The sequence below is a fragment of the Medicago truncatula genome, chromosome 1, assembly GCF_003473485.1.
Source record: "Medicago truncatula cultivar Jemalong A17 chromosome 1, MtrunA17r5.0-ANR, whole genome shotgun sequence".
Lineage (NCBI taxonomy): Eukaryota > Viridiplantae > Streptophyta > Magnoliopsida > Fabales > Fabaceae > Medicago > Medicago truncatula.
This window is the reverse complement of record NC_053042.1, coordinates 31,569,698-31,583,541: the sequence shown is the minus strand read 5'-3', so window position 1 is coordinate 31,583,541 and position 13,844 is coordinate 31,569,698. Positions and strand designations below refer to the sequence as shown.

General features: G+C 30.7%; 2 protein-coding genes across 2 annotated transcripts; one reads left to right on the top strand and one right to left on the bottom strand.

Annotated features, from left to right (window-relative positions):
* The first annotated feature begins 3,044 nt into the window (after positions 1 to 3,044).
* On the top strand, positions 3,045 to 7,274 carry LOC25483951 (ACT domain-containing protein ACR10). Its single transcript, XM_013612674.3, has 6 exons — positions 3,045 to 3,419; positions 3,830 to 4,048; positions 5,392 to 5,497; positions 5,651 to 5,987; positions 6,098 to 6,382; positions 6,849 to 7,274. The coding sequence occupies exons 1-6, from the start codon at positions 3,266 to 3,268 to the stop codon at positions 6,984 to 6,986; spliced, it is 1,239 nt and encodes a 412-aa protein (XP_013468128.1). The 5' UTR covers positions 3,045 to 3,265; the 3' UTR covers positions 6,987 to 7,274.
* A 149-nt stretch (positions 7,275 to 7,423) lies between these two features.
* On the bottom strand, positions 7,424 to 12,756 carry LOC25483950 (heparan-alpha-glucosaminide N-acetyltransferase). The gene is made up of 13 exons (XM_024778229.2): positions 12,499 to 12,756; positions 12,212 to 12,349; positions 11,993 to 12,074; positions 11,390 to 11,466; positions 11,154 to 11,269; positions 10,907 to 11,015; positions 10,714 to 10,830; positions 10,357 to 10,448; positions 8,755 to 8,821; positions 8,575 to 8,656; positions 8,361 to 8,452; positions 7,829 to 7,972; positions 7,424 to 7,657 (listed from the first exon to the last, which is right to left on the bottom strand). The coding sequence occupies exons 1-13, from the start codon at positions 12,727 to 12,729 to the stop codon at positions 7,511 to 7,513; spliced, it is 1,494 nt and encodes a 497-aa protein (XP_024633997.1). The 5' UTR covers positions 12,730 to 12,756; the 3' UTR covers positions 7,424 to 7,510.
* Between the last annotated feature and the right edge of the window lie 1,088 nt (positions 12,757 to 13,844).

The following is a 13,844-nucleotide window of genomic DNA, read 5'->3' as shown; positions in this document are numbered from 1 at the left end:
TTTTGACAAGATTCGAATCGAGGGTAGATGCTCGATTGTAGATTCTTGATATCAATGGCTTAAGCTTAGTCTTAGATACGAAATGAAGTGAGATAAGAGATGGTTTTTTTTTATTAAGAAAACCATATAGTAGAGGAGAAAATAGTTTAGGGACATAAACTAATATACTATGTTTGAAACATAATTTAAATACGTGAGATGAAACATAATATTCATACGATTAAACTCTTTCCTCCTTCACCTTGAAGTTCAAAAATAAATCAAAATCAATTAGATCAAGAGTGTATAGAAATAAAAGATAGTGAAATAGATTTCTAGCAACTAGTTTACTTGTTAAAATAAAAAAATAAAAAAAATAAAAAGACAACAAATAATGTTTGTTGGAGATAAAGGGTGTGTTTGGTAAAAAAAAGCTATAAGCTAGCCGATAGCTGATAGCTGAAAAGCTAGCTTATAGCTGATGACTGATAGATGATAGCTTATAGCTGAAAAGTTAGCTGATTAAAATTAAAAGTGTTTGGTAAAATTAACTGTTGAAGTGACTATAAATATAAAATGACATAAAAACACATGCTTATTTAATATTTTTTAATATCATATATATAATTTTTATTACTTAACACATTTATTTTTAAATATTTAAATATATTTCAAATTATTTTCATCTCCAAAATAATAAATATATTTATGAATTCAATCGAAATTTTTTTATTTAACCATTTTTATTTTATTTTTATGAATTTTATTTAACTAAACTTGCTTCACTATTATAAATTCTATATAAAATTATATATTATATGAATTATGAGCAAAGTAAAAAAAAAAAAAAAAAAGTGGACAAGAAAATTTAAAAAACCATACATGGTAAACATGGTTGGTTTAAGAATAAAATAAAATTAAGAAAAGGTTAAAATGGGAAGAAAGTATAAAAAGCTAAAAGCTATAAGCTAAAAAGCTACTTGGATTAGCTTCTTAAAAAACGCTAAAAGCTAGTGAAAAAAGTTTTTTACCAAACACATCTCATTTTATCAAAACAAACTTATAAGCTAGTTCAATAAGCTATAAACTAACTATTTTGTGTTACCAAACACAGCTAAACATGAAGACGCGAGGAAAGTAGCATGTTATGAACTACTCTCCTTAAAACATGGGGAGAAGAAAAGTATTTTTAGAAGGAAATTCTCCATGGTCACGATTACTTGATTTTAGTACATATATTTATTTGAAAAAACAATGTAAAAAGAGAAAATAATTAAATAATATATTTTGTATTTGTTTGTGTATGTTTAGATAGTTAAGTCGGTAGAAACAATACATAATATAATATATGTAAGGTGCAGCAACCACATAAAAAAAAATAGTGTTTAAATAGTTACACGGCTCAATAATGTTATAATTTGATATATATGTTTTATAAATTGATTACTGGATTGAATTTTATATTCTATAAGTTATCTTTGTAAATTTTTATATTATTCAAAAGTTTTGTCTAAATTTTTATATATATGTTGTTGAGATACATTAAGAATAATTTTGTCTAATTTTTAATGTTTTTTTTTCTTCCAAATTTATTACTATGACTATTTTTTTCAAGGGCACATATTAAAAAAAGGAATGTTAGCAATACACGTTCTAATATACACTTTTTAGCACACTTTTTTTTATTAGTTATATTTTACAAAGATCTCACCAAATCATGTGAGTCCCATATAAATTTAGTAGAATTTATGTGAATTTTAATCAATCAAATACAATGTATTAAAAAATGTATGTTAAAATGTGTATTGATAGCATTTCTCATTAAAAAATTCAAAGTAAAAACACTCTTAAATTTAGTGCATTTAATTTTTCTTACAAATTTAAAATTAAATTCAATACACAAATAACAACAAAATATGGATTCATTGCCTTGTATCTTAAGACACAAACTAACATTCACCTTTTTTTATTAGGAAAATGCTAACTAGTATCCAACAAGAGGTATACAGAGATTCTCCTCAAAATATTCACTCTTTTTTTTTTTATCAATCACCTTTTTATTATTAAAAAATACTTCTTATTATGTGTACCTAAATACTATTTATTTTATTATTAAAAAATACTTCTTATTATGTGTACCTAAATACTATTTATTTGGTCTTGTGACCATATTAAAATTCATTGCCAATCAAATATGGTAAAATTATCTTAAAAGATGTACACAAATTTTCTTTTTGGTTTTTTTAACTAATATGTCATAAACATTAGTTAATAGTTAGCATGACAGAGAAAGTTTTGGTTGGGCACATATCCAACACTTCAATTTTGGGCACATATCACATAAAACTAACAAAATTAAATAAAAAGTATTTAGTCACATTAATTGCTATATTATAATTTTATTTTTCTTTAATTTTTTATTGGTTTTGTGTGGTGCGTGCCTAAAATTGAAGTGTTGGTATGTGTCCAAGCAAGACTTCTCCCCCGTGTTATTATTAGGGTTAATAGTGTTTTACCCCCTGTAATATGGACCAATTCCGGTTTTCCCCTGTAAAATATTTTTTTTGAATTTCACCCTTGTAATTTGAAGATTTTTTGGTTTTGGACCTTCATGGAAAATTTTACCCCCTGTAATTTGAGCAAATTTAGGTTTACTCCCCTTGTAATTTGAGTAAATTTCGGTTTACGCCCTGTTAATTTGAGCAAATTTCGGTTTACCCCATGCCATATCTTCGATTTTCTACTGTAAAAATTCATGAAGGTCGAAAACCAAAAATCTTCAAATTACAAGGACGAAATCCAAAAAAAATATTTTATAGAGGATAAAACTAAAAATGACCTTTATAATAGGGGTAAAACACTATTAACCCTTATTATTATTCATAAATTTTCATAAATTTTATGGAAGACTGTCATAGAGAGTGGTATTTTCCCTGAACCAAAAACATGTGTTTTTTTTAGTAATATACTTTTTCTTACCCGAAAAACAAAAGAATAAACTTTTTCTTTTTTTGACGATGAGAAAGAATAAACATGTTAACTTAATTAATCATCACTGTAATAAACCTTTGCATCTGCCCATAAAAATCAATCACTAGTCAACCCGGCGCCACCATACCACTATCACTACCTACTTTCTACTCTCTTATACCAATCCTCTCTCTCTCTCTCCGACAAAGATTCAACATCACCAACCTGTAAATTTAAGCACAAGCCATTGTAACAAAACACAAACTTCCTAAACACTGGTCCCTCTTGAATTACAACAACAAAGAAGAAAGAAAGTATGGGAATACTATACGATGATGTAGTTATTATGAGACCACCAGAGAAAGAAGGTGACCCAACAGTCATTACCGTAAATTGTCCTGACAAAACTGGTCTTGGTTGTGACTTGTGTCGTATCATACTCTTTTTTGGTCTTAACATTGTTAGAGGAGGTAACATAACTTAACAATACCCTTTTCTTTTTTAAGATTCTTCGGAAATTTTTTAGATTGAATTCCGTTTAAAAATCAACTTTTTATCATTAATTCTTCATTTTTCTTTGAATTTGAAAAATGGGTATTTGAGTTTACTTAATTTGAGAGATGGGTTTGTTTTGGTTTCTGTGTTTGATACTTTGAAGCTATGTAGCGCCGAAAACATGTCCTGGTGACGGTGTCTGACACTCACACGATACTGACACATGTGATTACATTGAAGCACGTCATTTTCTCAATTATATTAGTGTTGATGCGTCAGTGTTGTGTCTGGTGTCCGTGTTTAATAGCTTTGAAGTGAATTTCATAAATTTGACATTAAGAATAACAATTTTTTGTTTTTTGTTGTTTTTTGTGTGGTAATGAAGACGTGTCAACTGATGGAAAGTGGTGTTACATAGTTTTTTGGGTGGTTGGGAAACAGAAGACAAGGTGGAGTTTGTTGAAGAAGAGGATGGTTGAAGCATGTCCTACTTGCTCCTCAGCTTCTGGAATATCATATTATCGCACTGATTTGCAGCCACCTAAGGTTCCTGATGTTTTCCTTTTGAAATTTTGCTGTCATGATCGAAAAGGACTATTACACGGTAATTTTGGAAACTGAACATAGATGTTTGAAGTCTGCGTGTGTGTTTGGTTATGCAGTGACAAAATTGATTATTTCATTATGTATGTATAATTGATTTTGATTAAAAGTGTTTGAAGTTAGAATCAATTTTAGATGCAAAATAAGTTCCACTCGAGAATCAAGTTTGACTCCACCAAAAGTGGAGCCAATCATACACTATGTGCATGTTTGGAATCAAAGCGATTTTGTGAAAATCGCAGTGGCACCGTGGTTTTATTGAAGCTCCAAAGTGTAGTTTTTGCAAAATCATGGTGGCTCATACTGATTTTCTCAAACTCACGCAAATCCAAACATGCATGTTTCACCTCACTCTTGTTGATAGAATTTAGACACTACTAGTTACTGATTAGTCCAAGACTTCCTTCTTGATATCAATTTGTTTAGCAATAAACAAAATATGATATAAGTACGAGAATCAAGACTTTGAGGCTTCTTGATATGCTGTGGTTTTTCTTTCATCAACTCCGGTGTTATTTTGCTAGCCTTGTACCGACCAAAACTTGATGATTGATCAGGGCCGTTTCTGAGATTTTGGTGGCCTAGGGAGAACCTACAATTTGGGTCCTAACCTAACTAATAAATATATATAAACATCAAGATAATTGCTCTTCTCCCATTTAGAATTGCCCATTTCCATAAAAAAAGCCGAACGTGAATTAACTCACGTAAGTGTATGTTCAACGTGAGTTAGGCATTTTTCAGCGTGAGTTAGCTCACGTAGCACGGGAATGAGCAAAAACAAATGGAGGAAGAGCAACTATCAAGCATCAAACTTGATTCAAAAAAATAAGCAACTTTTTTAGGGCCTAATAGACCCCTATTAAAAAAATTGGGGGCCCAAATTTCGTACTTATTTTTTTGGGCCTAGCGCGGTCGCCCTCTTCGCCCTGCCTCAGATACGGCCCTATGATTGATGAATTAAGACCCTGCAGTTAGTTTCTGTTGGTTTGTTATTTTCTTTTTTTGGTACTTTTGTTTTTCATATCTGCAAGTCTTAATTCATCTATCTTCAATCTTTGGTCACAGTGATCCCGCTTCGTTCTCACTAGTTTGGCAAAATGGTAAAAGAACTGCATGGTTCACTTTGATTGTTAAGAAAATCATGCAAATAGGAAAGTGAACCGGTTTCCGTAAGACGGTCATTGATGTCATATTCTAGAATGCATTCATACAATTTGAAGCTTCATTATCTGTGGTTTAAGATACATACATTCTTCCAGAATTTTGCAACATTTCCAAGATATGATGATTATTTATGATTTGAAGTTATGTTATCTCATGTCTTATTTTTAACGGTGACAGATGTTACAGCTGTTCTTTGTGAGCTAGAGCTTATTATTACCAAAGTTAAGGTTTCCACTACACCTGATGGCAAAGTCATGGATCTGTTTTTCATCACAGATACCAGGTTTTTACATGTTCTATTAGCTACTCTATAATTGCTAGTTCATTTATCCTGAGACATCTTCATCGTTTTACTAAATGCCCCTTTGATGACAATTCTATTTCCTTTGTGTTTTACTTATTAATTTACTTGTTAATCTTGAATCTACGATAACAGGGAACTTCTTCAAACAAAGAAGAGAAAGGACGATACAATCCAACAATTAAAAGATGTTTTGGAGGATTCCGTCCTTACTATCGACATTGAATTGGTTGGCCCGGAGATTACTGCTTGCGCCCAGGCATCTTCATTCCTTCCAGCTGCAATCACAGAAGACAATTATAATTTGATGTTGCCTGATTCGGCTCGGAGTGGAACTCTCCGATCAGATTACGTTTCTATTACGATGGACAACTTGCTTAGTCCGGCTCATACCCTCTTCCAAATCATGTGCCAAGACCACAAAGGTCTTCTATATGACATCATGAGAACTCTGAAGGACTACAACATTAAGGTATGCTAATTTCGAATCATGATAAATCAATATTTCTGGACGTTAATCTTACCACCTCTGCAGTCAACTTTAGTATCCTTAATTTACAAACTAATTTGTCACTTAACCAGATTTCATTCGGGCGTTTCACCACAAAACCTCGACGAAAATGTGAGATGGACTTGTTCATCATGCAAGCAGATGGCAAAAAAATAGTTGACCCTAACAAGCAAAATTCTTTAGCGTCGCGCTTTAGAATGGAACTACTTCGTCCACTCAGAGTAGCTATTGTGAGCAGAGGCCCTGATACCGAGCTTCTGGTTGCAAACCCTGTCGAGTTGTCTGGCAACGGACGGCCTCTAGTTTTTTATGATATTACTCTTGCTCTCAAAATGCTCGATGTTTGCATATTTTCGGTAATTCCTCATGCTTCTGACTGTTCACTGTTTATGAAGTCTGCACAATGTTCAAACATCTAACTTCCTTGAGCAGTGTTTAGTTACTCATGAAAAAACAAGTAATTAACAGATCTTACTTAGGTGGATTTTTTTTACTCAAACCAAGTTAAGTCTTTTCATTGCTAATAAAATTTAGAATACAACCAAGAGGAAAAATGTAAGTCATTATGAGGAGCATAAGCGCCACCATTAGCTTGTCGCCTAGTAAAACAATCTGAAAGTTGTTGTTATTAGCTAAAATGGTTCTACAATCATCTATGATAGAGCCATATTATGATAGTTTAGATTTTACATTGAGTACATCATCAATAACTTATTTGCAACCAGAATAGATAGATATTTGAGTTTATATGTTATTCACAATTTCTTTTAGATTTTCGGCTGACAATATGTTAATATTCTGTTCTGGTAATTGTTTCAACAGGCTGAAATCGGGAGACACGTGATTGAAGACCGTGAGTGGGAGGTTTATAGAATCTTACTCGACGAAGGGGAGGGGATGTCTGTTCCAAGGAACAAGATTGAGGAGGGAGTTTGGAAGATGCTGATGGGTTGGGACTAATCCATTTCACCTTTTGGATGAACTTCTGCTCATGTACAGTTAATGATATCATTTAGTTTATTAGAAGTAATTGTGAAATATATGGTATGCAAATTATAATCTTTGCCACGTTATATGTTTTTATACCTTTTGTAATTCTAACTTAATGTATATAATTTAGAAGGCACTAGCAAGTAGATGAAAGTGAAGTGAATGTTGTAAAGTGGTAAATCTATTCACTTCTTTCATGTTCTGGTGGTAATTACAATAATCGATGTTAAATAAATAAAATGGAAAATGAAGATAAAATTTTACTTTTTGATGTAATGGTAATTTCTACTCTATTAAATTCAATCCTTAGATCCTTGTGATCATTAACACTTTTATATAATGCAATGAAGTAACAACAAACAAAAAGACATAGAACAATATAGTACTACATTTTTGGAGGCCTTCTTGTTTTTTATACACAGGTAAAATCAGACCATTAATAAGAAGAACATGTTGAATACAATCAGGAACATCAACAAAAATTAACAACTTAATTACAATTTCCAATATATTCTTAATTTGTGCAAGATGCCAGCAACAACTCCCCAGAAAGTGATTTCTGCAAAGATGACATATAACAAAGTTCCCAATTTCTCTGAGTGCCAAACATTGATGAACACATGATTTTGTATCCAGTTTACCTGATTGATGGTTTTATCGTATGCCATAAAAATTGTTAGTTCATTAGTCCTAGCCACTTGAAATCAAAAGGGAAAAAAATATGTAAAAAATTAACATGATTAATCAAGTATGCACCATATATATATATATATATATATATATATATATTAATCATAGGGTAAACTTCTTACTAGTGAATTATCTGGATCTTTGTAATACCATCCATTTACAAATGCTGCAAAGATGCCTTGGGCTGCCATCACAAACACTAGCATTGCATTCATTCCAATCCATTCTAAGAACAAGAATGGAGTACGAATCCCCCAAACATCGATCTGCAATTTGATTGATCAATAATATTAAACAAGAATCATAAGGTTGATTTAAAATAAGAATGACTTAGTGTATGTTTTGATTGTCGGTAAGTTTTTCATAATCACATTGACACTACGATTTTGGGAAGCTCCAGAGTGGGTCATTTGCAAATAAACGTGGTGGTGGCTCACCCTAACTAGGTCATTTTCACTGTCAATTCAAATATGAGCTTAATTCGTATACACTGTCAACGTAAACATTTTTTCACTATCAATCGATCATAATCAACAAATCAATAAAAAAGTTGGCGTTAAACATCACTTGTAAAGTCACTTTCACGATTGATTATGATTTGCTTACGGTGTAAAACTTTTATACACAAACAATTGATATTAATTCCATATTTACCAAAATGTAGAACACAGAGAAGACAATTCCAGCAGCTCCAGATGTGAAACAAACATAGCTAATGCTGTACAATTGCTTGTTAATTGGAATAGCTGCATTATTCCATAGAGAATATTTTATAACATTAGTTATCTTACTTTAATGGTATAGTAAATATCTTGAATGAGTTTAATCTAACCATAAGAGGTTGATAAAATAAGTTTCACTAGCTTACCATTTGTAAAATGAAGAATGATGCCTAGGATGAATAACACAACCCCCATTGAGAGCCATTGCTTGAGCCTCTCAGAATGACCCTGTCAAAATATTTCAAGTTTTTAATAACTTGCATTTGTGAAATGTTGTAGATCTTTAGTATGTGCATATAATAATAGCATAGGGTTAAATTTGTAACCTTGAAATGAATCAAGACATGTCCATAGTGGATGCCAATGGTCCCAGATAGGATAGCTGATATAGAACTAGTAAAAAGGATCAAAAGGTCATTAAACTTTTTTTTATTGTGCAAATGATTTTTTACAAATCTTTGTAATATGGCTTTTATATTTCAATTCACTTTACATATACAATTTAATAAGAAAAAACGAACACAAGTGAGCAATTCACTTTAAAGAAAAATGAAAAATATTTGTTATTTAATGGATATATTTGCAAATAACTAAGGACCTGATATTTGAGTTTATCTAATGGTAGAGACTCTTTTGTAGAGCTTATATCTTTTTCTTTTTAAGAGGAAGAGCTTATATCTTATGAAAACATCTTATAGTTATGAAAAATAATTTGACTTTATTTTGGTTTTTGTTATAAAAATTGCTTATCCTTAAGCATTTATATGGTAATCGATTATGTTGTTTATCCTAACAAGCAAAATCATATATGTTGGCTCTGTTTGGGCAAGGCCAAAAAGTTAGCTTATAGCGAATAGCTTATAAGCTCGTATGACAAAAATAGTTTTGTTTGGTAATAGTCTTTATTCAACGAACTTATAACTTATTTCAGGAGTTTATAGTTTATTTTCCAAACGCTATTTCAAGTAGCGTTTGAGCTTATAACTTATCATCTTTTATCTTATTTTTACCCTTATTATTTTGAATAAAACTCATGTTTACCCTTATATAACTTATTTATTACTGCACCTTCGGTTATGTTTTCATCGCTCATGTTACTTTCTGTGAGTAATTTATTTAGTTTCATTTTGCAATTGTTACATTTTTTTTTTGGACAAAAGCAATATTGGTTGCATGTATGCTTCTTATAACCGAATTTTATATCCGGTTGCTTCGTTTTTTTTTTTTTTTTTGGGTACAAATATAGTTGCTTGCATTAGTATGTCTTATGAAAAATATAATTTTTTATGTCATTTATGAAAGAATGTTCAACTACTTCAGGTATGTATAGACAACTTATTTTTGTTTTGGTTTTTAAAATAAACTGCATAATTTATTTTTATAAGTATAAAAATTGAAATGAAATGAACATTTTTGTATGAATGAAATGAAATTAACTGAAAAATAAAACTTTACTGAAAAATTGATTTAATAATAGATAAAATATATCTTCAATTAAAAATTTACTTATGAAATATTTAAAATATTAATTGATATAAAAAGAATGTCATTTTACATTTATCAGTTAGTTGAACCGTTAATTTTACCAAACATTTTAATTAGCTTATCAGCTATCAACTATCAGTCATAAGCTATCAGTTATCCGTTATTTTTACCAAACAGAACCGTTGTAAAAATTACTTAACCTTCTAATAAATGGTTAATCTTTTTTTACTTAATCCTTTAAAAAATGAATTCAATTGAGACTTGAGAGGCTAAATCCAAAAAATTGTGTCACCTTACACAATAAAAGTGAAACAAAATTTGAATGTAAGTTTAGTTTGTAAAAGGCATGTATATCATACATGCTATTTATTATTCATGACTTATTTTATATTAATCTATCATTCATTAATTAATGAATATCTATTTTGGAAAAGAAAAAATACCTCAAAAAACCCTCAGGTTCAAAAGGAGCACGACACCATGTTGGTGCATCCTTACGAAGAGGACCATCAGCTGGAGAACTGAATGTGCAAGCCTGTAAAATGTAATGGAGTAAAAGAAAAGGAAATATTAATGTTAATTTATATTACTTCTTAGTATCCTTAGTATTGTTAGAAGATCAAATACATAGTACTTAAACGCACACACAAAATAGCATTCATAAAAAAGTAAAATCAATTTATTAATATTAATAAAAACAATGTCCCTATCGTATGCGCGCGGGCGCATAAGCACGGTGCATTTAATCTTGTGATCAAGAAAAATTAGTTAACTTCTTGTATCCACTTTTATAAACTCACCTTTAAGCGACTCCAAACAGGTTGAGAGTAAAGATGATTAACCCCCCACATTTGTCTATCCACATACCCAACAGCGTTACATGCAGGACCTAAGTGTCCTCTAATCCCACATACGACCTTGCAAAAAGAAATTTTTTAAAATAATAATTTAAGAAGATAGAATAAGGAATACACATAGTGAGAGATTAATTACTGTGTATCTTTTTAATTTGGAACTGTTATAATCCACAAAACTCCAATCTGGAACGTAGAGGCTGAAAGTAGTGACCATGTAAATAACAAATGCCACAAACCCTCCAAGCCTATATATGTAACACATACAAATTAATGTGCAATTAATTATTAATCAAAACATATATTTAGAAACTAGAAATCTCTATTATAGATATTATTCAAATTATCATAAATGTTGAATATGAAATGTGTGTTGCTTTTCTCACCATTGCCATCTATAGCTAGTAAAAATGGATAGGTATCCAGGACTCAAGGTTGTAGGTCTAAGCTTAGTGGTAAATGTCTCTATTAGAGCTACAATGCAATATACAAGAGCTATCCTCTGCATTGAAACACAATACACAAAATAAGAGTTATATATTCAAGAATTGAATTATTGAGAATTTTAACATGGTGCTTTAATTAGGCTTGTATAGATTAATTCAATTACATATATAAATACCTGAAGAATGCCACACCATCTGATAAATTTCATGTCAACTCCATATGAGAGATCATCAGGGGCATGTGAATATCCACCTGCAGTTTGTCAGTACAGTCAAATATACACACACTACATAAAAATGTTAGAGACTAATTTGATTTTTTTTTTTTTGTCAGAAACTTAATTGAGCCAAAAGAAAATTATGAAGAACCAAATTGGATATACACTATCTTTATTTAAAACAATTAGTTAAAGAATATTTAATTATTTAAGAAAAGGTGTTTACTAATACTACAAAGTGATAATTTATATGTTTTCAATATAATAACTATTTTCATTAAATATTTTATATACTTTTGTTTCTTTAGCCAATGTCCTTGCTAAGTCGCCAAGTTTGAGCTTAATCATGATGATGGTGAAACATAGAGGTAAAGGTTTTTGTGGTGGCTGAAAGCTAGCAAGATTAATTTTGTTTTCAGTACTCATTTGTGGTGGTCGAGCCCACTTTTATTTTTGAGGATCGGCTAGCTTTTTCGTGATTGTTTTGGCACGTCTTGTGCTGAGACGATTGTGCTGTCAGTGTTAATATAATTCATTTTGGCCTGATAAAAAAAAGTTTACCTTGCAAAAGTAAACCCCAGAAGAGAAGCTTTAATGTCCTAAAAATTATCTTCTTCACAGCAACCTTAACTTTGGGAATTCTCTGCATTGTTACTTATAGGTCATAATCAATGGACTATATAGATATACATGAACTAGAAACTAGAAACAATCATACAAAAATGAGGATATAGCTCTTTGTTAATTAAGTGACATTGCATTACATGCATAGTATAATACCTTTAATGCAAGAGCTATAGCAACTCCAACAATGAAAAGGAAAAAAGGCATAACGAAATCAGCCAATGTACATCCATTCCATGGAGAGTGATCAATTCGAGGATAAGCTCCACCACCATCATCCACCAATATCATCAACTGTAAATATTGTTAGATCGTCAATTAATATCGATTGTCAGATAATTAAAAATATTTTATTTTCATTATGACTACTTCTAAAGTTACACATATGATTTGTTATGATTTATTGATAGCGTTAAAAGCATCTTAGAAAAGTATGTACTAACCACGATTGTGAGGCCCCTAAATGCATCAAGAGTTGCAACCCTACTTTTTTTGTGCTTAATCTCTTGCTCCTTTGGTACTTGCTGAACTGACTCTCCCTCTAGTGTGGTCCTTATGTCTCTCTCATTCTCAATTGTATCTCCACCACCATTGGTTTCCAGCTTTGTGGTATGCCCATACTCATTATGGGGTGAGTTGATTCCTTCTTCCATTCTCTTGGCTTCATTATCCATGGCTGATTAATATATTTTTTTGTGGAATCAATCAATAACTATGGGATTAAATAGTAATGGCAGCTAGCTAGAGCACATATATATAGTAGTAATGTCAAGGAGGAAAAAGCCAAATTAATGAAGTGGAAGACCTGTTGTTTTATGTTTTCAATCAATATAATATATTGATTGGTACATATAGTATATAATATTATATGGTAATTATATTCACAAGAGACGGATAAAGCGTCATGACTTGATGATGAGAAAGACATGGAATTGGATCCAAATTAATTTTCATATACCATGTTTTGGAAACATTGTAATATAAAATTAAGGAGAAATATTAAGTGAAGAGGTGTGTTCATATTAATTATTCCATGCAGCCAATATTTTGTTTTATCTCCATGCTTGCTATGTCACAACAAAAATCCTTATTTCTGTCTTAAGCGTTGGATAAAGTTTCGTTACATTTTCTTCTTAGTTTATGAGCACCGTTAGATGAAAAATGCTCGATGGTGCCAAACATTTTCACACAAATCACACGAAGCATGTATTTTTTTTTTCCTTTTGAACGGACGAAGCATGCGTTTTTGTTATCCCCTAACTCAAAGCAAGTACACATCATAAATGTAATTTTTATTTTAAATAGTAATAATAATATTAAGGTTTGTTTGGTTAAAAATAATGAAAAGTTGATTTGATAAGTTTACGTATAATTGATAGCGAATAAACCAGCTGATTGAATTTCTAGTGTTTGATAAAGTACTTATTGAACTATCTTATAGATATAAAATGACATAAAAACGATATATTTAATTAATTTTATTTTCCAATTAAATTTGTAGCGATAAAGTTGAGATAAATAATAAGCTATAATCTTTAAGGTAATAAGATATTTGAATTAGCTTATAAAAAACAAACATAAGTTAGTAAAAATAAGTTATAAGCGTCCCCGGAAGCATAGTTCAGTTGGCAGGGACATGAATTGTTATATACAGAGGTCTGGATACGAACCCCAGACACCCCACTTATTCACCTTGAAAAAGGTGAATTCTAGCAGTTATGCTACTTGACAAAAAAAAAAATTATAAGCTCGTGATAAAGTGACACTTATCAAACATGTCTTTTTTAGT

Coding starts and splice junctions, on each gene's coding strand:
- LOC25483950 (XM_024778229.2), bottom strand. CDS start 12,729: ATGGATAATGAAGCCAAGAGAATGGAAGAAGGAATCAACTCACCCCAT. Junction 12,075..12,211: donor CTATAGCTCTTGCATTAAAG/GTATTATACTAT, acceptor GTAACAATGCAG/AGAATTCCCAAAGTTAAGGT. Junction 8,822..10,356: donor GAACCTGAGGGTTTTTTGAG/GTATTTTTTCTT, acceptor CCTTTTTACTAG/TTCTATATCAGCTATCCTAT.
- LOC25483951 (XM_013612674.3), top strand. CDS start 3,266: ATGGGAATACTATACGATGATGTAGTTATTATGAGACCACCAGAGAAA. Junction 3,420..3,829: donor TCTTAACATTGTTAGAGGAG/GTAACATAACTT, acceptor GTGGTAATGAAG/ACGTGTCAACTGATGGAAAG. Junction 5,988..6,097: donor TGAAGGACTACAACATTAAG/GTATGCTAATTT, acceptor TCACTTAACCAG/ATTTCATTCGGGCGTTTCAC.